This window comes from Balaenoptera physalus (genome assembly GCF_965194825.1).
Source record: "Balaenoptera physalus genome assembly, chromosome: 18".
In the NCBI taxonomy this organism is placed as follows: Eukaryota; Metazoa; Chordata; class Mammalia; order Artiodactyla; family Balaenopteridae; genus Balaenoptera; species Balaenoptera physalus.
In genome coordinates, this window is record NC_138899.1 from 34,095,788 (window position 1) to 34,121,312 (window position 25,525).

Sequence of the window (25,525 nt, forward strand, 5' to 3'; positions counted from 1 at the left end):
ACACACACACACACACACACACATATAGTTACCTAACACATTAGCAACTAGCCTTGGGTTTTAAACGATCTGAGGATGGTTGGCGTCTGTGCAAGACAGGTGAATTAATTACAGAGTTTTAGGTAAGAAAAATTAGTGTGCTGTTTTCCCCCCACTTTCTAAATCTTCAAGGGTGCCTTATCTCTTCGAATTCTCTCGGTATGATTGGCATTTCTGACCTGCCTTTGGGGCGAAAGTGAAGTTATTCTCAACCATCCACATCATGGCAAGCATTTCTTTCTTTCCACAATCTATTAGGAAATGAGGGATTGAATGCAGAGCATTCCATGATTCTTAAGCGATTTCAGACTGACTTTTCCCCCACAACTTGAAAACTCTCCTGGAATTTTTCACTATCTTTAAACAAATAAATAATCGAACCGACAGATAAAATAATCAGATGCAGAAAACATGCGCTTTGCTTCCACATGGATTTTCCTCAGAATAATTTCTTAATTATCATGAAGGGAGAGGATGTGTTTTCATTTATATCTCATTGCAAAAAACGAGCGGAGATACATCCTAAATCCTTGAAGGAGAGCTCGGAGCGCTCTGGCTCCTCTTTAAGTTGGCAGACGATTGCTCAGAAGGTTTTGGAAAAAATTACAAGTCTTCGCGGACGAAATGGAATATTAAGACATGCAGTCTAACGGTAGTAGAAGAGAAAGAAGTCGATGATCCCTGTTTCCGATCGCCACTTCTATGTCCCGGCTTTTCCTCTCCGTCCCTCCCATAGTTTCTTACTTATCCTCCCCCTCCCCTCCTCCTTTCCTCGCTCCCTCGCTTTCCCTGGGTCTCGCGCTCTCGGAGTCCCTGCTCCGAGTTGCTGGTTGGATAATTTGGGTTAATACTAGTGAGTGAGGGTTTTGCGGCTTCAAAGGGTATTTCAAGTTTCCGGAGCTCCTCCCCTCTGCACCGTGTGACAACAACAACTCGTCCAGCCGGCAGCCTGCACTTTTCAGCTCATTTTCTCTCTGTCATTCCCCTCTCAATCTCTGATCAATGTACTTGCCAGGGAGAACCCAAGTCCTTCAAATCTCCTCCTTTTCACCTTCATCCTTAACTTTGTGCTAGAGCGGGACCCACACAACAGCCCACCCTCCCCGCCCCCCCCTCTCCAAACCAGCCCCCGATCCCAGCCCCCGGAGAGGACTCGCATTTCGACTTGCGGGACACTTTTGTGCGTTTCTCTCTAGAGCGCCTCTCGCGCTCGCCCCTCCTGCGCTCGCTCTTTCTTATCCTCACCTCCTTTTTCCCCCCTTCTCTCCCTTTCTCCTTGTCGTTCTCTCTCAGAGTTGTTGTTGTGGCCCCCTAGCTCCTTCTCCCCCCCGCCCCCCTTTTCCCCCTTGCCCTCCCCGGGGCGTGTGGCAACTTTTCCCCTCGCTTCTCCTCCTTCTGTTTCCCCTTATATGTGACCATGGCAGTGCCGGCGGCTTTGATCCCTCCGACCCAGCTGGTCCCCACTCAACCCCCGATCTCCACGTCTGCTTCCTCCTCCGGCACCACCACCTCCACCTCCTCGGCGACCTCGTCTCCGGCTCCGTCCATCGGGCCCCCGGCGTCCTCAGGGCCAACTCTGTTCCGGCCGGAGCCCATCGCTTCGGCGGCGGCGGCGGCGGCGGCGGCGGCGGCCACAGTCACCTCCACCGGCGGCGGCAGCGGAGGCGGCGGCGGCAGCGCGGGCAACGGAGGCGGCGGCAGCAACTGCAACCCCAACCCCAGCCTGGCGACCGCCAGCGGCGGCGGTGGCGGCGGCGGCGGCGGCGGCGGCGGCATTAGCGCTGGCGGCGGCGGCGCCTCCAGCACCCCCATCAACGCGAGCGCGGGCAGCAGCGGCAGCAGCAGCAGTAGCAGCAGCAGCAGCAGTAGCAGCAGCAGCAGCAGCAGCAGCAGTAGCAGCAGCTGCGGGCCCCTCCCCGGGAAACCCGTGTACTCGACCCCGTCCCCAGTGGAAAACACCCCCCAGAATAATGAGTGCAAAATGGTGGATCTGAGGGGGGCCAAAGTGGCTTCCTTCACGGTGGAGGGCTGCGAGCTGATCTGCCTGCCCCAGGCTTTCGACCTGTTCCTGAAGCACTTGGTGGGGGGCTTGCACACCGTCTACACCAAGCTGAAGCGGCTGGAGATCACGCCCGTGGTGTGCAATGTGGAACAGGTTCGCATCCTGAGGGGACTGGGCGCCATCCAGCCCGGAGTGAACCGCTGCAAACTCATCTCCAGGAAGGACTTCGAGACCCTCTACAATGACTGCACCAACGCAAGGTAAAGAGCGGGGGGCCGCCTCCGCCGCCCGTGGTCCCTTCCTACCGGTCTCCTCGCCCTTCCCTCGCTCCCTTCAGGGCGCCGCTCGCTCCGCGCGCCCGCGAGCCGCGCGCTCCGGCGAGCGCGGCCCTCTCCTCTCTTTCCTCGGGGCTCGCCGGCCGCTCCCGACCCTCTGAGAAGTTGGCACCTCACCCTGCCCAGATCGCGCTCTTCCGGCCGGGTCCGCCCCTTGCTGGCCTGGGCGCGGGGGCGCAGCTGCCGTGGCACGCGAGAACCCCAAGCCTCCGGGCAGAGGGGACGGGAAGGAGGAGGACGGTGCCTTTCCAGGGGCCACAGCGCCCTTCCTGGGCCGCGCCGGCGTCAGGGGACCCCTCTCAGCGCGGCCGCCCGTGTGCGCGCTCCCTCGGACACGGGTTCCACCGCCAGGCGCGGGGCACTGGCCTGGCTGCTCGGAGGCGCCAGGCGGCATCCCGGGGGCGGAGGGAGGTCGTGACCCTGCTCGGCAGGGTTCGAGGAGCGGGAAGACGCGCTCCGGGTGAGGGCCCCGCGAGGTAGCCTTGAGAGTGGGTCACTTGGAGGTCGGGAGGCGGACGGCCCCAGAGGCCGAGAGGCCGGCGCAATCCCGGGGGACCCAAAGCGAGTTCAGCTCCGAAGCCCCGAGGGCAAGCCCGCGGAGGGGAGGGGTCTGTGTGTGCGCGCATCTGTGCGTGTGTCCGCGTGTGAGCGTGTGCGTGTGCAAAGAAGATGAAGGGGTATGTTTGCCCCGGGGCAGACTCGAGGGGACCGGCAGGGTTCCTTCCGTAGGGGGAGGTGACCGGGTGCCTGAGACTCTTGGAAGCTGAACCGGAGAGATGGGGAAGGAAGACCACAGCTTGCTCTCTCGCTCTCTCTCCAAACTGTTCTTTTTTTCTTTTCCTTTTTTTTCCCTTTTCTTTTTTTTCTTTCTTTCTTTTTTTTTTTTTTTTTTTTCTTTTGTTAAGGGTTAGTAGCTCACGCAATGAGCAGGTGCAGGTTTTGCACTGGCATGCTCTGTGGACCTGAATACCGGTGCCATGGCTTCCCCAGCCCGGCAAAGCGCGGGAACTCTATAGAGGCCACGGGACCCGGAGCCCGGCCCGACCAGTTTTATGCTAATGAACGCTCACTGGGGGAGGATCTACCGAGAGGGGGCGGGAGTAGGGTAACTTGTCAGTTTCGGGGTAGAAGTGATCATTCCACCCGCTCTCACAGTTCCGTCTTGTCCCCATCGTTGGCTGCAGAGGGGAAAGTTCAGAGATGCCGGGTAAAAGCGAGTAGGGAAAGTTGGAGTCTAGAAGTGAGCGCGTGGGAACTGCGCGCAAAATGTGTGCAGCGACTTCGGTACCCTCCAAATAAGTTTAAAGATCGGGAGAAGGAGCGGAGTTTTACTCCTTTGGGGTGTATGCCCCTAGTAGAGCTAGGGAAACAGAGGCGGCAAGGAAAGAGGCGCAGGGCTAGACCAGAAGGAAACCGGGGTAGAAAAGCCCCTAGCTATTTCTTCCTTGGGAGAAGACTTCTGGCTAGTGCCCCCGGAAGACTGGAAGACGAAAAAGACTCGAACTCCAACCCAGTAAATGTCTTACCCTGATCTAGTCAGAAACTCTTTTCCGTGTTTATTTGCCATTCTTTGCATCGGGCCATGGGTGTATATCTGGGTTTTGAACCTTCATTTCTACTATTTTTGGGTGAATGCTGAGCGCCCGCGTGTGTGTACGCGCACGTGTGCCCAAGAGTCTGGACAGGTGGCAGTAAAGATTGAGGGGGAATCTTGATCACTAAACGTCATTTACGGAGATAATTGGAGTCCTTGCGTGTACAGAAGATAACATATTTGCAAAAAATCTACTGTTAAAACAAGTAGAATCAGGGCAGAAAATTGTTGCGGAGTTGTTATAAAGAATGCTAGTCGAAATTTGAAGCCAGCTCAGAAATGATTGTGGTAAAATTGCCTACCTATCCAGTAGATTGGTGAAGCGCTGTTTTTCTTAGTAACCAAACCACTCTTCTCTTGAATCTTCTTTGTGTGTTTCTTACAGCACACACTGTACTAGATAATTAATGGCCATTTCACATAACACGCAAAAAAATTGGTGGAGAAAACTCCCTTCAGAGACTGCAACTTTATAATCAATTTAAAGCAGGTAGTGTTACACCTCTTACAATTATTCTCTTGATGTTTTGTGGGGGTTTTTTTTTTCCAGAAATTTCTGAAAATTTGGAATTTTCAGGTTTTGGAATTGAAGTCCTCACTGTAGGGTTGGAGAATATTCTTAAAGTTATTAGGAAAGAATTTTAAAATATTTTTTCCCTGAGGTTAACAAAGGCTCTGGAGTTAAAACTTTCAGAGCCAAGATAAGTTAAATCCAGTAAAACTGTTTATCCCTTCAAAAATATCTCATCAGTACTCTAATTATATTTCAATCACCTCGTTTTAATACTTTACAATTAAATGTGTTATTCCAAAACTCTATTTCAGGTTAAAGTTAAATGTGGTAAGTTTGTTGATTTACTATTGCATTTTGATCTTTTATCAACTACAAGACTTTCTCAAACCTAAACACATGCAAATACTGAAGAAGATGTGTAGTTGCAGATATCTGCCTAGGTTTCCCTAATTCTGCCACTGACTAAGAAAATAGAAAACTTATCATTGAACTCCCTCTCACCAAAATATACTGTTTGCATTGTGATGCATTATTTTTTAGTGATAATTACGAGTATTACTGTCTTATTTCTCAACGTTGGAAACAATACCTAAAATATTTTTATCTTGAATTTACAAAACAAAAATTACCCTTTTCATTCAAGTCCAGTTTATGCCCTTACTATTAAGATCCTTTTTCATTCATCTATATATATTGATTTCTTTCATTATGGTTTCTTTCTCCTCTGGCTACTTAAGAGACTAGCTAAAGGAATAATTTATGCAAAAGATAAGAGGAACTGTGCAGAAAGGCAAACTATATAAAATAATATGTACATAGTGTGCAAGAAACATTAAATCTTAGCACTCTCAGCTTTTTACAGAACATGTATTTAATTATGTCTCTTAAGAGTATTTAGATACCAGAGAATCTGAGGAACCAAAATTTTTGATGTTAAGGAAAAGAAGCGTTCGTAAACTTGCTCAAAGTGGCTCAGTAAGTTAGTAACAAACCTCGGAGTGGATTTAATTTGCTTGGGGCTATTGCATCAGTGTGCTATCTATGAAAACTAGAATAAATGTTGAAGCCATCTGTCATTACCACAAGGAGATGAAACAGAGACTGTCACCTCCTTGATAGTAAAGCTAAATAAAATAGGGGTCTCAAAGCATGAAAGAAAATATAAGGAAATATATTTAAAAGTTGTCAGAGGACAAAGTCTGACCTTGATCAGTTTCCTCTAATTATTATTTTTCAACTAAACATTAGTTGCATGAACTTGGCTGTTGCAACAGAGGTCACTTAATTAACTGGTAACCATTAAACAACAACAAAAAAAGAAAAGTAATTATGTACATGGTCAAGTCTCTGAGTCAGTTGCTTGTTTGTAGATTTGGGTTAGCATTCAATTTTCTGTGAATTCAGGTAATAAAAAGTGACTCTGTTCTATTTTGTCATCTAAAATGATTTTTTTTTTTTTTTTTGAGCACTGCCAGAAGTTCATTTTGTCTCAGGATCCTCCAAACCAGCTTGTGATTTGGGTCCTACGTAGCCCTAGATTTATGGAGTTTTTAACTTGAAAAGATTCCAGTTAGTTTTATCAGACATTTTATATAAATATACATATATTCACAAACAGTATTCTTTTGTCTTAAAAGTCAGTACCATCTATTGACAGCAAATTGAGAGACTACATGTCTTTTTTTGTCCACTGGTAATATATGAATGCAGTTTTAGTATAAGAAGTATAAAATATTTTCCAATTCTTGGCTCTTTTTTTGTCACAAGTTTTTTTTAAATAAAAATGGCATATTTATTTAACATTTCCTCTGTTGCATGCTATTCAATGGCACGGACTTATGCATTTATGCCTCGATGTAGAAAGTTTCAACACAATACAGACTCCCTTCTCACAGATAATTATGATACTTGGCACAGAGAAATTCAAAACTTACTTCAAATGAAGAGAGACTGTGCTTTTGAAGTTTTTGTATTACAGTCTATTAATGGCTCCTGTAAAGCCTGATGTCTCGTCGTATAACATTTCAAGAAGAATATGGCATAATTAGAAGAGTAGGGGCTAAAATGTGAAAGTTTTTTGGTTCCATCACTTATCTCTGCATACTTTTTAAATGTTAGTAAATTGCAGTTTAATAACTAATACGTAAATAAAATCTAAGAATATGCTGACCTTGGATTTACCTTGTTTAATCACATTATATTGCAAGATACAAATTCTCGAGTTATTTGGATAATATCTTTCAAACCTGTTTTTTTTTTCCCTTGGAGTTAGTCTCCAATGATATCATAATCATTATTGTCACAAAGTGCACATAGTTATGAGGATGAAGATGGTGTACTTTCTGAACTCCACGGTTAATGCCCTGAGACACTTAATTTGATTTGCACATATAATATTTTATTTTGTGATGCTTCAAATATTATGTAGAATAAACTACAAGGCAGGCTTATTTTTTTCTTGTCAGTTTTCTTGCATCAAATTTTTGTATTTGCATTTAAGGCAGACTTTTTAAACTTCATTTAGTCTAAATCTGCTGGGTTTTTTTTTGTTTAATCTACCACATTTCACGGAAGTTGCGTATAAATTATTGAGACCAATATTAGCCACTCTCTTTTTGCCTCACTACCTTCCCCAACCTTCTGAGATGTGACTCCCAATATTGATTAAAGTCTTGGCTGGATTTGAGCATAAATCACTCTTCTCTTTGGTGATTTACCATGTGTGATTCACTAGCATACAAAAACATAATATGCTTTATTGTTTCTCATTTGCTGTTTTGTTTTTGGAATGTAAGTAGCATTTGTAGCTTAATGTGCAACCAAGTAGTTGTTATTTTAGGAACAATTTGTGCTTTGACTGTCAATTAGTATTATTTTATCTTTCCAAGTTATTTTACTAAATTGTTTCATACAGTTGCCTTTGTTAATCAAGTAAAATAATCATTTAAATTGCATTGTATTAGCAACATAGAACACATGTATTGCAAAATATAATAAGAAATGAAACTCTCACAGGTTGTAAGCTGTCTCCCTTCGAATCTTTGTCTGAAGAAATTAGTTTGAAATATGCCTTCTAAATAGGTACAGGTGAGTCTTCTAGATTTCACTAAACATTTTGGTTTTAAGGTTTTCATTACTTGATTCTTTAGAAAAGTTCAACTTTGCCTGAATTTAATCTTTCCAGGATTTCATTTTCAGATTGTTCACCAAGGGGAAAAAAAAAAAAATCACATCAATTTATATACCTTTAAAATGACCAAAAAATGTGAAAAAAAATTGATATTAACAATTTGGATATTTTAACATGTATTTAAGATAAAGTTTTATCATTTTATGTTTGAATTGTTATGAGAATAGAATGACCTTAGCATGTGCCAGCATGTGCCATTCTCTTTACTGAGTTACTGCACTGTGATTGGTCAGTCGTGTGTGTGTGTGTGTGTGTGTGTGTGTATGTGTGTGTGTGTGTGTGTGTGTGTGAATGCTGCAGCTAAAAATTCAGTTAAGAATACATTAAAAATACATTTATATTTATATTTTCAGACTTAGAGACTGCATTAAGGAGCCTCTTTTCCATTATATTTGTTATGCTCAATAATTTATTTTTTAATGAAGAAAACCTGACTTAAAAGCTTAGATAAGTGGACTATCAAAGGCTCTGATCTGCACAGATACATATATCTCAGGCATACCAGTGGCTCTGTGAGCCCACATTGTCCTCAAATTCCTTTACTTTCCTTCTCCTCAATTTGTCAGAAGTATTTCCAATCAAAAGTAATTTTTTTTTGCTACAGTAGCTGTCCTTTAATAACTTTTAATTGCTGATATTTGCTTTTTAGAATACGTCACGGTATAGAAGTGACTCAATTAGAATAGTGAGGTTAGCTTACCAAATTATTTCTTTGGAAAGCAGGAACACCAAGGATAGTATATTTATATTTGGTCTAGTAGTTAGTTATTATATTCAGTCTAGTAATTAGTTATTATTAGATTAAGTGGTGGATCATTTTATATTGATGCACCTCTTTACTTTGGGAAGGTTTTTGAGAATCTTTTAAGAGTGTGTCTATTACAGATACCTGTCCAATTTAAATGTACATATTTATTTTATAAGTATTATGTCCATATAATCATATATAGAGAATGATGCAAATCACTACATGATCCAAAATCAGAGACCTTGAGCCAGGTGCATTTTAAATTTCTTGTGTGTTCTGATTTGGATTTATTTTATAAGATAAGCGGATTCTAATTCACTCATTTAAGAAAAATTTGCATGTGGGTTTTTCTAAATTGGATGTAGAAATGTCCAACGACTGAACTTTGTTAAAGGTGTGGCCCTGTTGCTTTCTGATTCATATTAGCTTGGAGTTGATCCAGGATATCAAGCTGGGATTCTTTTGCACGTTTAAATGTACGTGACTTGAGTGAAAGCTGTCAAAGACAACTTACTAAACTGGAAAACTTACTGTGTGTTTAATTTGTCTTATATTTTTGTGCTTATAAACACATTGAAGTGTCTAAAAGTCTGCAGCATGGCAACACACTGAATAGCCAGCTGTTTTAAAAAAAGTTTTAGAGAGTAATGTTTAAAAAAAAAACAAAACAGTTTAACTGAAGCATCTAAAACATGTTATTATCTAAGATGAATACACTACCTAGAATATAGTGCATGTTTCTTGCAGGAAATAGGAATTGTTTACTATGATTTGAAGACTAAAAGTAATTTAACTGTAGGTAGATTAGTAATAATCTTGCAGTGGATTTTGAAGGTAGTATATATGTTTGGCAAAAAATTGGATATGCTTTTCAAGCATGATTTTCTCAAAGCAAATATTGAAATGGGCAACAAAGTAGATTGGTTACTTTTGGTTAGTAACATTGAAGAATTGAGGAATGTTTTCCTTTCCTTAGAATAAATGAACAGAGGGGTAAACGAAGTATTAAAAAGTCACAATGTAACTTATCTTTGAATTTATATATGATATCAAATGTTTCTAAATAATTAGATTAGTCCTGTAGTCACAACAGGAAAAAACAATGCTTTTCTTCAAGGACAAGGAAAATATATCAGGAAAGAAAGAGTACTAGTCAAAAGGGAATTATTTTATAGAAGCACATACAATCATTTGCAGTAAATACTTGCTAGTTCAGTTTAAGGGATATGGTCATTTCTTAAGTAAAGGTAATGAAAATAAATCTCTAGAGTATATTAATCAAGAAATATTTCATTACATTCACATATCAAGCAGATGAAGTGTTTTGTTAAAATCTTAAACTGATTGTATCCAGAAATTGTATTAATAGCAGCAGTAGGTCAGCTGTTTTATTCATAGCCTTATATTTTAAAAACATTTTGTTTATGAATGAACAAATCACTGAAGTTGTAACTAATCTTTGAATCCATCACAGCTCTGCTAAAATAGACTGATATATTCAACTGTATTAATTCTTATTTTATATTTAAAATATCTGTTTTTTTTAGCTTAATTTTTGGAAATGATATTTATGTCTTAAGTTAGGCAGTTTGTAGTTTAATAGTGCCTCTGGATTTTAAATGAATAACTTGGAACACTTTTCTTTGTAATATCACCGTTCACACATTTTATACTAGGATGGATGTTCTTGTGTATGCAACAAGTGTAAAATTTCTATCAGTATTTAAGAGATCTTCATCGTGTATATTTTTGTTTATGTTAAGCTTAGCCCATTTGTGGTCTGTGTATTTATGCTTAAGTAATTATAATCCCTTTGTTAGAAAAGCTTTTACGTATATGTATTTGTGTTTGTACACACACACACACACACACACGGGAGGCATGTAGAACAAAGGGCCAGAGGACCAACAACTTACTTATAAAAATAACTTAATTTTGCTTTCTGTAATTCATTTAATATAAAATAACACATGAAAAACCAATTCTACTTTAGTGAATGACCATAGAAAACTATATTTAAAATTACTTTTAGGGTGAAAGATGTAGTTTATATTTAAATGTTTTAAAATATAATTATAAATACAACATTATATGGTTATTAAGACAGTGATTAAACACTTACCTTGATTTTCCTAGACCTTTATTGTTATGATAACTAAGATATACTTTTAATTCTTTATGAAAAATATTTATAACTGATAAGTATTTTATTGTATGAAATCGACAAACTATTAGGTACTAGAATCTGTACACTACTGAAGAACATTTAAAGTGCTTGATGTCATTGCACCATTTCTTTTATTGGTTTATTTCATTGCTGCTTGCACTTTAGAGCAAGCATATCCTTTAAAATCAGTGGATAAATGATAAGAAAACAATATCATAATCTAAGAAAAAAAGATTGCTCTTCTAAAAGCTTTGCCATCAATGAGATGAGTTAGGAATGAGGTCAATGGGTTAATCTGCAGGTCTACATAAGGAGATGTGTATTACCACTTCTTGCAGTGGACTGTAATTGTCTTTGAAAACACCTGGTAGAGGTCCAGTTAAATTGAAATCAATTACTTTCTCAATCATTCCATGGCATATGTCAAGTCATTACGTCATTGGTAAAAGTGCAAGCATGCATGCATTTTTTTGCAAAGTAGGAAGAAGCTTATAAAACAGTGATTGCTTAAAAGACTCTGCTTCATCTAAAGCTTGAGGAATTTAAAAAAAAAACACTTGGGCATAGTAACTTAAAATGACATTTGGTAAGAAGTTCATCTTTGCATTTAGTTATCTAAGTAAAAACAATATTTCACATTCCTTTCTGCATCATCTGGTATGTATATATACTTAAAAGTTAGTGAGAATGGTTTCAAAATATTTTATGACATGTGACCTCTGACACCTTTACTCTTATCTTCTAAGAACCCTCTGACAAGTATATATTATAATCAAAGATGAATATATGTCTGCTCTTCACTGATTTTTTTTTTTCTTCACACCATTGACAGTACATGCAGATTTGAACTTGTGGCCAGGAACAGTGCTTCCATGCTTCAAATTGCCAAAGGACCCCCAGGGATGGAAACTTGACCTGCTTTTATGAAACCATAGAATTACATTTATACAAGTTACCCCATGGGAAAGGAATGAACTGATCCCAATTCAAACCTTAATATTGGAGCCTTCTGGGTCAAATTTGATTTTTCTTTCTGTTAACACCTGTTTAGCTCCCAAATTTACTAACTATATATTCTTAGGAAATTTACAAAATACTATTCATGAGTGGCATTTCACAGTTAAGCCCAAAGTGCCATCAAAATTTGGCAGCTATTCAAGTTTTCACATGTGACTAAGATGCTACTTTTTAAAACAAAATATCTGCCTTTCAAATATATATCCTAGATGTTAAAAGGTTAAACATAAATTTGTTTAATTGGACATGGGAACATTTATTTTGTACTTTTTTTATTAATTTCTCTCCACAGAAGAGTCAGCCCAAGTAGGGGAAGAAACTTTTTTTCAAGGAGTTTTTCCCTGTGATAACATTTCAGATTACAGATTTTTATATGAGTATATTTAATTTTTCTTAGATTCACATTTTGAGAGGTTAAAGTTCTTATTGTATTTTTAGTTGGATCACTTGAAAGTGTTTCCAGAAGGCTCCTTTTGCCACTAGCAGTAACAAGTGAAGATCACTGACAAATTTTATACGTAAAAGCCATTTTTATTTTAGTTATTTGGACTGGGGCTAAGTTGGAAAACTGAAATTAATCATAGGTACAAAATAAAGGGGTATTTAGGTATGTATAGTTTGCTTAATTTCTGGAATATCAAAATGCTATATCATATATATATATAAATGGATAACTGATATAAAATGGTAGGGTTATAATACCTCTGCTTATAACGGGTGATATTAAATGACTACCATTAGATTTAGAACCTACTTCTTCATATAGAACGACTTGCTCTTGATCTTATATATACAGAAACATTTTATAAAAGGTAAAGCAACACATATACATATATATCCCCCACTCAAATATATGCAATGACAAAAAATAATTCCATGATTAGATTTTGGAATTGAAGTTAGCAAGTTCCTTTTCCAATAAAAATTAGAAAGAATTTCAAAGATCTTTCACTTCCTTTTTCACTTAACATTGGTAAAATCATTTGGATAATTGGCTATTTCCTTACAAGAACCAAGCATAAAAATTCCTAATAAGAATGGTTATAACAAATCAATTCTTGGAGTGTGGAAGAAAAATATTGAGATTTCCAATGGAAGGTATACCACTTTTCTTACTATCATAAGTCATGATTATCAAGGAGAAAATATTTAGGGTTTTAAACATGTGTTGCTTATTTTTTATTGGCTGTTCTATGGCAAAAAAAGAAACCCTTAACTTTCACTGTAAGCTAACAGTTTTCTGCCTTGCCTCAACACATCATTTGAATGAAGAAAATTAAGTCAATCATTTGGATGTTTCCTAAGATCACTCTGTTGCCATATTTATAAAATAGCAACAGTGATTAAATACTTCATTTAACTTAAAAGTTTGACCCAACTAGTTTCATGGTGATTTGACATGGCTATTGGTCGGCATATTCTCTGACTGTGAAGGAAGGAAGGGAGGGAGGCAGATCACGTGACTCCACAACTTCATGCTGTTCTTAAAAGGAATCTAGTTAGGAAAGGCAGCTTATTCTGACTTTTGTAATGGCGATAATATGAAGTTTCTATGACCTTCTTTGTCTTCCAGTGGCACTTTGCAGCTCTATTTCTAATAATGATTGATAGTATACCAAGTGAACTGCAAAACAAAAAACAAAAAACAAAAAACCCAAAACACCTTAAAAAAATCTTGCTATGAAGTGTGTGAAAGGAGAGGTGGAGCTTTTATATTTTAGGTAATTCTCTGTAAGTAGAGTGATCCTTAATTTTGCACAGAATTCTACATCATACCTCATATAGGAAGCCTTTAGACGCCAAACTAAATTTCATCCTCTTAAATATCTTTATCATCTGAATTGTCCTCATAATAAATCCTCTTTATTTTTGGTAGACACTCTAGTGAAATTTTGCATGAAATATAAATCCATATTTACCCATAACTATCTATTCAAAAACAGAACAAGCTGGGTTTTTGAGCTGTTGATATTTAGATTGGATTCCTCTAATTCAACAGAGTGAAAATATAGTTTATTTTTATTTATTTTCTTCTAATTTAGGAAATGACATTAAAATGGTATATATTTGATCTGAAGTAAACTTTTTTGCTCTTGCTTTTGGGGAGTGGGTTAAATAAGGGCCCATGACAGGAATGCTGTTTGTTTTTCACAAAAGTTGTTTGTGATTTCAGGTACTCTTGGGAAATCTCTTGATCAGATTCACATCTGTTCCTGTCAAAGTGGGTGCTAAGATACCGGTCACCCAGCAACCATGTCCAAGAGGGAATTGGGCCGATAATAACTTCAAAAAGGAATGACAGATGCTAGATTAGGATGAAAGACAAAACGCATGAAAAATGAGCTTGTTAGAATCAAAAATTTGTTCAAGCACCTTTATGCAAATTAAATGAATATTGAATATTTGCATGCATTTCTACTTTTTCATTTGATTGAAAAGAAAAGAATAGCACATTTAAACTCACAAATGTGACTTTTTCTTTTGTACTAATCAGCCTACAAAGCTGAATCTCTCTTTTTAAAAAAATTAGATTAGCCACCTGGCTTCTTATATCTCTACTAAGTATATTGCAATGTTTTTCATATAACAATGGTACTCTTTGGGACAACTTGGTTTATCTAATTTTTTTCATAATAAGCAATCTCGTGTGAAGGTTACTTTAGATAAATATAAGTCTGTTTCTTGAGAAAGCATTTCAAAAGTAACCTTATCCTATTGTCCTTGAAATTGGTTAATGTACATTAATAAAAGATCACTCAAGATGAGTTCACACCAAAAGCACAGGCTTCTCATTGACAGGTTAAATAACAATGCATTAAAGTAAAGCAAGGTAGTATTCCTGAAATGAAAAGTAGACAGAAAGATCGCTTCAAAATTTAAGATGCTTTTTGATATATTACTAGTTTTTCTATTGAATTGTTTACATACTAATCAGAATTTAGAAGAGCCTGATAAAATGTAGTGATTAAGAGAGGTTTCTGAGTCTTGGTTTAGCGATGTCTAATGTGGTCACGTAGAGAAATTGATTTTCTTCAGAAATTAATTAATTTTTCATATCGCCCTAAGCTGCAGTTAAAAAGAGTGCATACTTGTCTGTTTTTTCCAGAAATATTGCCTAATCATATTAATACCATTGCCCCAAGGATGAAAAGATAATTGTACAAATGCATTTGGAAATATGTATCACTGAGTATTTATGATTAAATTATGCAAATGACCTAGCTCTCATCCTTTCCAGACCCAGATTGTCTAATTAGGATTGATATGCTGAATAGATGTTCCAGAATTTGAATACAAGCATGTCCAAGGAGCAGAAAATTGGAAATGACAAGGCTGAAATCCAAAGAAAAGTGTCTTTCGTTTCTATACTTTGTTAATGTGCTGTTAGCAGTTGAGGGTTTTTTCCCTCCCTTTGGCTATTTTGTGACTCATATGTCCGTATTAGAAGCAAGTATGCAAAATGAATTGAACTTTAGCAAAAAGCATTTCATTTCTATTTGGTGCTTATATAAAGATAATAATTCCCCTGTCATTCAAAAAGAACATCACTATTAAGTTGCTTCAAACAATGTAAACTTCACCTTAACTGAGTGAAGTTTTAAAAAAACTTCCTTTGTATTGGTATCAAACCTTTATTTCAGAGCTAGCTATCCAAACTTCATGGCATACCGATGCAATATTTTCTAAGGATGTGCTTTCTTGAATCTACAGTTTCTTCATTTACTTAAATATCTATCTCCTTATATTTGGAGAAAACTGATCCAGTAACAGTGCCGATTAGGGGGAAAAAAGCAGCACTTTAAATGTAACAATGTTTGAATTTGAGGTCCTCAGCAGGCTTTCTCCCTCATTGATTACACTCATTCATCTTAGATGGAGGGGTGGTAGTGAGGGGGTAGGAAGGGACCGAACTGTCAGGCCTCCAGCCTTTGTTAAGCAGCGGGTAGTCACTGCCTCTGAACTCGCCTGGCTCCTGCTTTCCATCTGCAGGATGATGGATTGCTATGTTTAATACATTTCAGCTTTTGTCTGTCATAGTGTGGACAGACAGTACTATCAGTGATTTCAACAGTGATTAGGGAACAGTTTCAAATCCCTCCTATTGGCCAGACAGCTTCCAGGAACATCTGATGAAACATACTCATTGGCACTCTCACCATGTAAGTGTGTAGTTCAACTAGGCAGAGATTGTACGTTCACTGTTTAAGCCAATACTGAAGCCCACTGAGAATTTTACTGGACCATATATCCACTTTAGGACAAAGTTACACGTGACAATATTGTAACCACATTGGGGTCTCAAACTAAAATATTTATCTCAAGTAGTCCCAAGGTAAGGTAAATTTGTATTCTTTAAATAGTAACAGTATATGTTTAACGGCAGAACTGTATTCCGTAGACTATGATGTCAGTTGTTGCTACCCATCAATATTGAGCTGTTTAGCTATATTGGGAGGGTAGAATGTGAGGACTATGGTAAAACAATAAGACATGACATGGCATGTGCTATTCTGGGATCAGCTGAGCTGTGGGTGCTTTGTGGTTCACAAGTCCAAAGAGTAAATGATTTCAACAGCCAGAACACCGCTATGTACAGCTCAATATTTTCCCTGGAGTGTCTTATTCTATTTATAAAACTGGTGCTAAGAAAATACTATTAACTGAAGGAAACGAAAATATTCTTTTAAACCATTGGTAACTTAGGCAAAGTTTTATTTGGAAAATCGGACCTATCTAAATCAATGGAATTTTACTAATACTATTACAATGGACCAAATGTAATGTAAATTACAAAGTAAATTGAAAAGTGTATTATGAGCATGGAGTTGCAACTCTCTGAATAAACAGGTAATTACCAAAATACTTAATTCAGCCAAAGTTTTGCAACAAAAATCTAAATCAGGAAGAGATACGTGTTTTCAACTAATCTCTACTAATAGGGAAGATTAAAGAAAAAGTTTAGATAAGTTAGCCCCAAATATTCAATGAGAATAAGAACTCCAGGTCCCCAATTATATTTTCTCTTACTGATATGGTTCTTACATTGCAAAATTTTCATCTGAGATCCTTTCAGTAAAGGTTTCTCATTTTGAGTATGGTTACAAATACACAAACGCACAAATTCACGCATACGCGGCATACCATGTTTCTTTTTAACCAGTTCAATAGCTAAACTTATTGGCATTTGGACACTGCTGATTTAGTAGTAAGGATAGGTAGGGCTGTACCTCCCGTGAGAGTTATACAAACATTCATATATTTTGCAGCTTACCTTGTTCTTTGCTTTATTTTAAGGCTTGTCTTATTGAAACAGTGTTCAGCATAAAAATTGTGCCTTCATTCAGCCTATTCTAAAGGAGTCATTCGTCCTAGAAAATCGAAGGTATAGCTCATAGTAGACTTCTGTACAGAAATTGCATAACTGGGTTTAAGTAAATCTAGATTTTTAATCAAAGCTGTTCACAGTTTATATAGCACATAGTAAAATAATGTACCACCCCTCAACAACTGCCTAATCATTCTAATGTGTGGTTGTCAAATCTTTAGTCGTAGAGTATTGCATATTCATTTATTGCCTTCATAGTGTGGGTGGGGACAGGCGGGGAAGTGGCAAAGCGTTTATGATTTTAGAGAAAGATAAGGTATGAGGGGACAGCTATTAGCAGGTCACACCCCCTGAAATCACTGTGATGTGCGGAATTTCTACCAAGTCAAATGGAAATGCACGGATGAGACAACTAGAGTTAAGGTTCTGAGCTTTGAGCTCTCAGCAGCAGATTGAATGGAAGAAGAGGCAATGTTGAGTCAATACTCTGTTCTAAAGCAGAACCATCTCATGGGATGGCTGTCCTTACCCTGCTATGTTCCTTCTTTTAACTATTTGTTAATAATTTTTAAGGAGGTAATCAATAATCAGTAGAAACTTCGGATTAAGGATCTGGCTGGAGGATAAACCTTTAAGAGAGGAAAGGAGCTCTTATACCATATAAAATCTATAGACACTTTCCCTCCAAATGTTATAGAAAAGGTGTTTGGCAAATGCAAATGTGTATTTTGCCCATAGGTGAACTATTCAGAATCGTATCTCCTGTAACATTGGGAGTGTGTGTGTGTGTGTGTGTGTGTGTGCGCGTGCACATGCATGCGTCCACGTGTATACTGTAGGTTGTCAACCCCTGTTATACACATTGTTAGTCCTATGTTTAGTTAAACACCATAATTATCAAGTAATACAAGTCATTTGTCTTACTGTGGTTAAACAAAGAAAGAAATGTGTGCTAGAAACTAAATGAATGAGTTTCTCAGGAAGCTAAACGAAGAAGTTTGTTGTCTGAAATGTTTCAGAGTGGAGGAAGTTTAGAACCCCCTTTAATCTATTTCATCCATCTCTGGCCACAGTGAGAGTGCACTGGCTTCTGTGTGTGTACACAGCAGCTCTGGGCTTAGCGTCCAGCTATTACTGTTTGGTAGATCCACAGTTTGGGGGGAAATAACGAGTCAGGCCGGCAGGTTCAACTTCTTATTTCTCAGGAGCTTCCTATAATGATTCCACCTCTAATGAGGTGAATTACTACTGCATGAAAAAGGAGAAAAAAGGGTTTTGGCCATCTTAGCTAATAAATCACATTGACTGCATGGCTGATCAGATCAATTGTGCATAAATCAGAGCCTTAAAGAGTCTTAAACTAAAATTCTACCAAAGACCAATTGATCCACCGGCTTGTGTAAAGGCATGGTCTCTTGCCCATAGCAAACTGAACAGGAGTCCACAATATTGAAACAGTCAATATGCTGTCAAATGTTGAAATGAATGTTTTCAGATCTCAAGGGCACAACTGTGATAAGTAAAGCAGTTGTGACTGGGTTGCGTCAACTAATATGTTTTTGTCTTTTCTAGTTCACTTTTATTTGTTAGCAAGAAAATGTAATTCTCAATACATATACGAAAACTAAGTTTTGAAAACTTTATCAACAAGTGTAAGTTTGGGGAATTGTTTCCCACAGAAATATTATTAAGTTATTTCAAAAAGAAATTATTATGGCTATCCAAGAGAAGTATTTCATTACGATAATAGCTGTAGATTTGAGATTTACTAATCTATAGACAACTTGGGGTCATGAGAACAATCTGGAAACTTGATTTCAAGTTCTGATTCTATCAGTTACTAACTGGGAGATGTTGGATTAGTCAGCTGGAACTTTCATACTGTCAAATGTAAAATAGGGATAGTAAAGGTAACTGTTCTATTTATTTTAAAAGAAGGTGGTGAGGATAAGAATGTGATAATAATTATTTGAAAGCACTTCAGAAATAGTAAGGTGCTTTTCAAGAGTTGTTATCTGTTTAGAATTCCCATTACTTTTTAAAAAATTGAGACATCATCTACATATTGTGTAAAGTTTAAGGTGTACAATTATATACTTCAAAGTTGCTACGAGACTAGATCTTAAATGTTCTCACCCAGCTTTGTTCTTTTACCAGAAGCGTGCACAAAAGCATAAAGAAAAATCTATTTTGGTTTTTGCTGTCACACTCTTCTCCTCTTTCTAAGGAAGTAACAGTGAAATCACAACAATTAAAAGGAACTTGTGAATTCTGAAAAATTACAGTCTTTTTATAAATATAATGTTTATTAAAGTTTTATTGGCATTAACTTTCAGACATTTTAAATAACAATTTAACATGACAAAATCTTTGAAAAGCAAGAAAAGATGAAATATAGCCATAGCATCTGCAAAGGAAATAACTTATTTTATTTCAGGGAGTATGCCATCCAATAGCTACAGTAACCACTATGCAATTCACTATAAAAGCAGGAGATTCTAATAAGTTTACATCAGGTTTTTCTTCCTTTTCTTTTTGCTAAATCAGGTATTATTGAAGCTTTGATTTCTTTTTAAGTTGCCTAGAGCATTCTATTATAGTTAAGTCTGTAGGATTTTTTTAAACCAAATACATAATTTATAATTATTCTCTACCAAGCATCTCAAAATCCTCCCAAATGATTATTTTCTGGAGTCTCCTGTTTTGAAAATAAATTTGGGATAGGCATTCAAGCATCTTAACATGAAATTTGGTGCCTGCCAAATATTTTGTGAACTCATCAATGTAATATAATGTTCTCTATCTCAGAATACTACTTGGTCTGCCTTTGTCTGTAGATTTATGACAATGTCTTGACATTTTTGTAAATTATATAACACACATAGTTTCTCCCTTGTTATATTGTGAAATTTAGTAGGTTGTTGAAATTGGATCTGATTGATTTTCTCCTTGGCATTTGTCTACAAAAGCATCTCATGTCTGAAATTCTCCAGAGGAGGGGAAATCCAGGTGGATTTCTTTTGCTGCATTCTTCCTTTATGTATCTAAAGTTTTGAAATATTTGTGATCTGCTGTTAACAGTTTTAAATGTAGTTATGGAGATGCTTGCTGATAGAAGATGGTCTGGTTATTTCTTGAACTCATCAATTAATTTTAAAACTTGAAGAAATTTAATTTCTGGTGACTAATAATTACCTCCCTGTGATTTTTCTAGACTATTATCTTGCATCTATCTTGTTAAAATTCTCAGGTACTTTCTGGCACATAGTAGGCACTCATTACAAGTATAATTACTTTCTTATAGAATTTTTGTCTGCATATTATTGAATTATATTAAAATACTTTTATGAGATTCTTAGTTTTAGGGAATTTTGGTTATAACCAAGAAATTAAAGCACGAATAGAAATATATATGTTTTAGATTTTTATGTAGAAATAAAAACTAAAATGAAAGTATATTTAACATTAGTTCTTAAGTATAATATAAGGTGTCAAATTCTGGAATGTATCCCATGTTCTTGTAGTAGTTTAAGCACAAATATTTAAACTTTGTGTATCTTCATATGTGTATAATTTAATAAGATTGAGATTTTACCTTTATCTCTATTAAGGTTTATCAGATTTATTATGAAAGGTCACAAAACTTATAATTTTTGAAGTGTGTACAAATTTGAATTGAGTATATTCATATGCAGTTTAAAACATTACTATTTTTTTAATATATATATATATTTATTTATTTATTTATTTTTGCTGTGTTGGGTCTTCGTTTCTGTGCGAGGGCTCTCTCTAGCTGCGGCAAGCGGGGGCCGCTCCTCACCGCGGTGCGCGGGCCTCTCACCATCGCGGCCTCTCTTGTTGCGGAGCACGGGCTCCAGACGTGCAGGCCCAGCAGCCGTGGCTCACGGGCCCAGTCGCTCCGCGGCATGTGGGATCCTCCCAGACCAGGGCTCGAACCCGTGTCCCCTGCATTAGCAGGCAGACGCTCAACCACTGCGCCACCAGGGAAGCCCCAACCATTACTATTGATAATAAAAATTACAGCTACGATTATTAGTGATTACTGTTTGCTAGATGTTATCTCTTTCATTCCCCGTAGTAACCCTAAGAGGTAGGTTCTACCTGCTTTTAAAGAAAGATAAAGGTACTAAGGCTCAGAGCAGTTAATTAACTTGACCAAGGGCACACAGCTAGTACATGGCAAGTAGAGGAAACAGAATCCAAGAAATTTCATTCTAGAACTTTTATTTTCTATTTTCCTATTCAAATAATACTTAATCAATGACTCTAATCTAGATTGAAGTTTGAAGATTATAAATTATTTGGAAATAATAGTAATAATATAATTTTCTTAAAAATATTTAAGATATATGTGTGTATTCTGTGTGTCTGCAGCAATTTAGTAGTTTTATTGGAAAACTTTAATATTGTTTACAGTTCTAAGATTTTTGGAAACACTTTTTTACATTAAAGATGTAGAGTGAGCCAGGTGTAATTTCTTTCTTTATGAGAAATACACAAGTGACATTAAATTTTATATCCATTAGCATTGTAGATTAATTTTCATTGTTTCTTTAAGTGACAGAAACGTATGGTATGTTCTTCCAAGTACAAAAGTATATTTTCTTACTCCCTTTTTATTCCTTAAATCTTGTTACCGTGTATTTTAGAAATTCTTCTGTTCATTATCATCAACGGGACACTTACAACAAAACAAACCATATAGATAAAGTCAAATTTTGCTAAGATAAAATTTGAAATAATTGCAATGTTAATTTATTAAATTAATTCATGCCTTTGGATCAGTGGTTATCTGTGGGGAGAAAATATATGAGTAACTGGGTGATGATCAGTTAAAATTCCAGTCCTTTTTTGACAGATCCAGATTCACCTTTTGTGCCTGTTTTGTAGTTCCATTTGAATACTACTGTCAGAGTAAGCCACTACTATTACTGAGAGGTTATCATTCCCAACAGATATAAATAGGTTATTCTTGAAAGCTTGAAAACCACTCATCTGGGCATGTAATTGGGACTTACACATCATTTGTATAGTAGATAAAGCCTACTATAGGCAGAGTTTGTGACAACACTTCCCAGTTTTAAACTGGGAAGTAGCCATGGGTGGTGCCTGTTTTCCTTCGCATGTTGTTCTTTAGAATAAGCTTCCTCATCCCATCTTTTTTTTTTTTTTTAATTAATTTATTTATTTTGGGCTGTGTTGGGTCTTCGTTTCTGTGCGAGGGCTTTCTCTAGTTGCGGCGAGCGGGGGCCCCTCTTCACCGCGGTGCGCGGGCCTCTCACTATCGCGGCCTCTCTTGTTGCGGAGCACAGGCTCTAGACGCGCAGGCTCAGTAGTCGTGGCTCACGGGCCTAGTTGCTCCGCGGCATGTGGGATCTTCCCAGACCAGGGCTCGAACCCGTGTCCCCTGCATTGGCAGGCAGATTCTCAACCACTGCGCCACCAGGGAAGCCCCCCTCATCCCATCTTAATCATCCACCTGGATGCAGTCTTCCATCCAAGTAGCTTGCCATTCTTTTCAGTGTCTTTAGATCTTTTTTTTTTTTAATTTCTTTTTCACAGCAGAAAAAAAGTACTTTGCTAGTTTGTATCCTCATACTCCATATGAAGAACTTGTTTATCAGATTGGCACGTTGCTGAGATTTGCAAGTTCCCTGGTGGGGTAGGTGCCTCATTTTGTTCATTTACATTTATTCACTTTAATCAAGTGTGGGAAATAATGTTTATTCACCAGGTAAGTATCATGTGGGAAAAGTGATGGAACTCTTGTTCCAGGATATCTACAGTTAAGATAAGGAGTTCATTTTGGTAAGAGCTAAATATTTTGAGTATTTCTGTTAATCTTTAGTGTCTCATCAAAGTCTTGCATATGTGATATATGGCACAAATCAGGAACAAAAGGGTGTCATTTCTTACATATTCAAGAGAGAAGGTACAGAGTTTATAAATAGTATTTAGCAATGACCGCTGTAATTTTGATGGTGGTTTGCTAAATTACATCAACTGTGTGTTGAAAAAGTGGCACGTGCCTTGATGTTTCTATAGTTTTCTGCCCATTCCTCATTGACCTTACTGGCGGACTCGTTACAGTGCTTTTCCACTGCCACCCTTCTACTATTGCCCTGGTTGCCTGTCCAGGATGATTTGAACTATTTCCTCACAACCCTGTTATTTCAAACTAACAATATTATGTGAAATAAAGTAAATCCATGGAAGTAAATTCATTCACTAGTTCTTCTATAAATTTTAAGTATATTGTTCAGTTTTAAATTCCATTAGTTCATGCTCTTCGGATTCTCAAACCTTTACCTCGTCCTTTGTAACTTTCGGTGCTAAGATTCAGGGGAGAGCCTCTTCTATGGAAAGCCAAGAATGGGCTTAAGGAAGCAGCGCCATTTTCACTTCTGCTAGAGACCTCTGTCTTAAAGATCTGACTTTGCGCTTTTCTCCAACAATCCAATCGAAATTTGATTCTTTACATTTATGACTTCCCTAAGGAGACAGTCACACTGTTTCACAAACAATGTGCTCATTTAAATGCTTGTTAGAAGTACACATATCAGGTTTAAGCATTAGGCAAAGCTTCCTGTAACCTTAACAATAAATGCCTTTCTAAATGATCCTAATGTGCATGTCCATGTGCTTTTTCCTTGGTTCAACATACTGTTGCATCAAAGAGCACTTCAGTTGGGTCTTGATATATAGAATATTTGAACTGAACTTTTTCTTCACTTGTATGTGTCTAGTAAACAAGAAAAGCTTCTTGGGGAAATTTAAATTTTATTATAGTGTAGCAAATTTGGAATTTAGAGTACTGTTGTTTCCAAAATTGAATAGAGTCCTAGAAGCATCAAGACTGTATTTTAAATCACTTTCAGGTAATATAGGACAGTAAAAAAGAAGCCATATACACTTTTCATAAAGTGGTGGTTTCAATAGTGGAATGTTAGAAGCACTTCTGGTCCACTGTGAAATGTGATTGAAAATTAAGATTCTTTTTAAACGAGCTATGTCTCACCTGAGCTCACTTTGTTTGCCAGTGTTCTAACAAGGCATCCGGAAGACTTTGACAAGTCAGAAAAATAGATAGATATCTTTTGACTGGAAAATCATTTTTCAGTGTATTATCAAGCTTGCTGTGTAAATTGTCAGAAATATTTTAAGATTTAGCTTTGAATAATAGGTGAGTATTTAAGTGTCTCTTTTTTTTTTTTTTTCTTATCTCCACTAACAATTCCCTATAATCCTTTGATTCCTTGCCATCTTATTTCCCAGTCTCTTTTGGGATTCATTCTCTTCCTGCACTCTTCACTTTACTCAGCTCTCAGTGTCCTTTACAAAGCTTGCACTATGGAATGATTTTTCCTATTCCATTATCAACACAGTTTTTTGTGCACTTACGGTATGCCAGGCACAACCTAGGTATCTCACTTAATTCTCACAACAGTCCTAATTTCATTTTATAGAGGAGGGTATTGAGTTAGTTACAGAGAAGTTAAATAACTCACCCAAGGCAACAAGTGTTAAATGAGAAGGTGACCTCAGGGCTTCTAATTCCAGATCCTACACTCTTAACTACTAAACGACTCCTATCCTAAGGAAAGTTGCATACACCCATTTTGAGTTTTAGCTTTCTCACTTGCCAGTCAGGGAGCATAAAACCTAACCAACAAGATGAGGGTTTACGGAAAGGAGGTCAAAAGTTAAATGCCATAGAAAACTACATAGAGGTTAGTAGGAATACACGGAGGTTAGTAGGAATACACAGAGGTTACTAGGAATAAATAGAGGTTAGTAGGAATTCAATAAATATCCTTTGCCAGGTCCTATTTGGTAAAGAGAATTCAAGAATTAGCACTTACAGTCTGGCAGTGGAAAAGCCATGGTGTTCGACTTCCTGTTGGCAGGTCTTCAGTGACCTTAGAAAGCCGTAGACTGGTTTTTCCCATTCCTAGACAGTAGCAGTCCTTATCAGTAAGCAATGCTTGTTTGTCTCCAATGTCACAAACAGATACGTTTGTTTAGTGAGACAGCCACCATCCAGAGCAGACTCAAGGCCGGCAGTTGTAACTAAATATAATTTTCACCTACATTTCACAGTTTATTCATGGTGAGAAGTGCTTCTATTCAAGCATCCTTCCAATGGACTAAGAAAAATGGGCATATCCTGTCACTGACCAAGAGTTTCAACTTTGGGGTTTTAGGAAAGATGAAATTGAATAGAGAATTGCTTTCTCATTAGAAAATAGGTAGAGTTATTTTTAAAGTTCTATTTTGAGTTGCTGTACCATACATATATATATGTGTGTATATATATATATATATATATATATATATATATATATAATTATTATATTAATGCTGTCAGAAATCCTGGGAGGAAAATATTGCAGTACATAGAACAGAATTTAGAAGACAATAAATAATAAATAAATAAATAAACAAACAAGTAAATAAAATGGTTCAATATCTACAAAGTTTTTCTAGTTAAAATCTTGTGATTTCATGATGCCACATATTTTGTGCTCCAGAAAATATTATGGTTATCAGGAAAATGAAAGTCCTCTTTATA

General features: G+C 37.4%; 1 protein-coding gene and 1 long non-coding RNA gene across 6 annotated transcripts in view; one reads left to right on the forward strand and one right to left on the reverse strand.

The window, feature by feature from the left end:
* The window catches only part of LOC309647484, a 126,157-nt gene extending 104,767 nt beyond the window's left edge, over nt 1–21,390 (reverse strand). For all 3 annotated transcript variants that reach the window (XR_014256071.1, XR_014256072.1, XR_014256073.1), the window contains exon 1: nt 2,494–21,390. This is a non-coding gene — a long non-coding RNA (uncharacterized lncRNA). The remainder of the gene's footprint in view (nt 1–2,493) is intronic.
* Nucleotides 1,013–25,525, forward strand: part of DACH1 (dachshund family transcription factor 1) — a 410,071-nt gene continuing 385,558 nt past the window's right edge. Inside the window, exon 1 of one of the 3 annotated variants that reach the window (XM_082434858.1) lies at nt 1,013–2,301. In XM_082434858.1, coding sequence (XP_082290984.1) covers nt 1,457–2,301 — 845 coding nt within the window. In that variant the 5' untranslated portion in view covers nt 1,013–1,456. The remainder of the gene's footprint in view (nt 2,302–25,525) is intronic. The other 2 variants (XM_082434856.1, XM_082434857.1) reach the window with 2 other exon arrangements.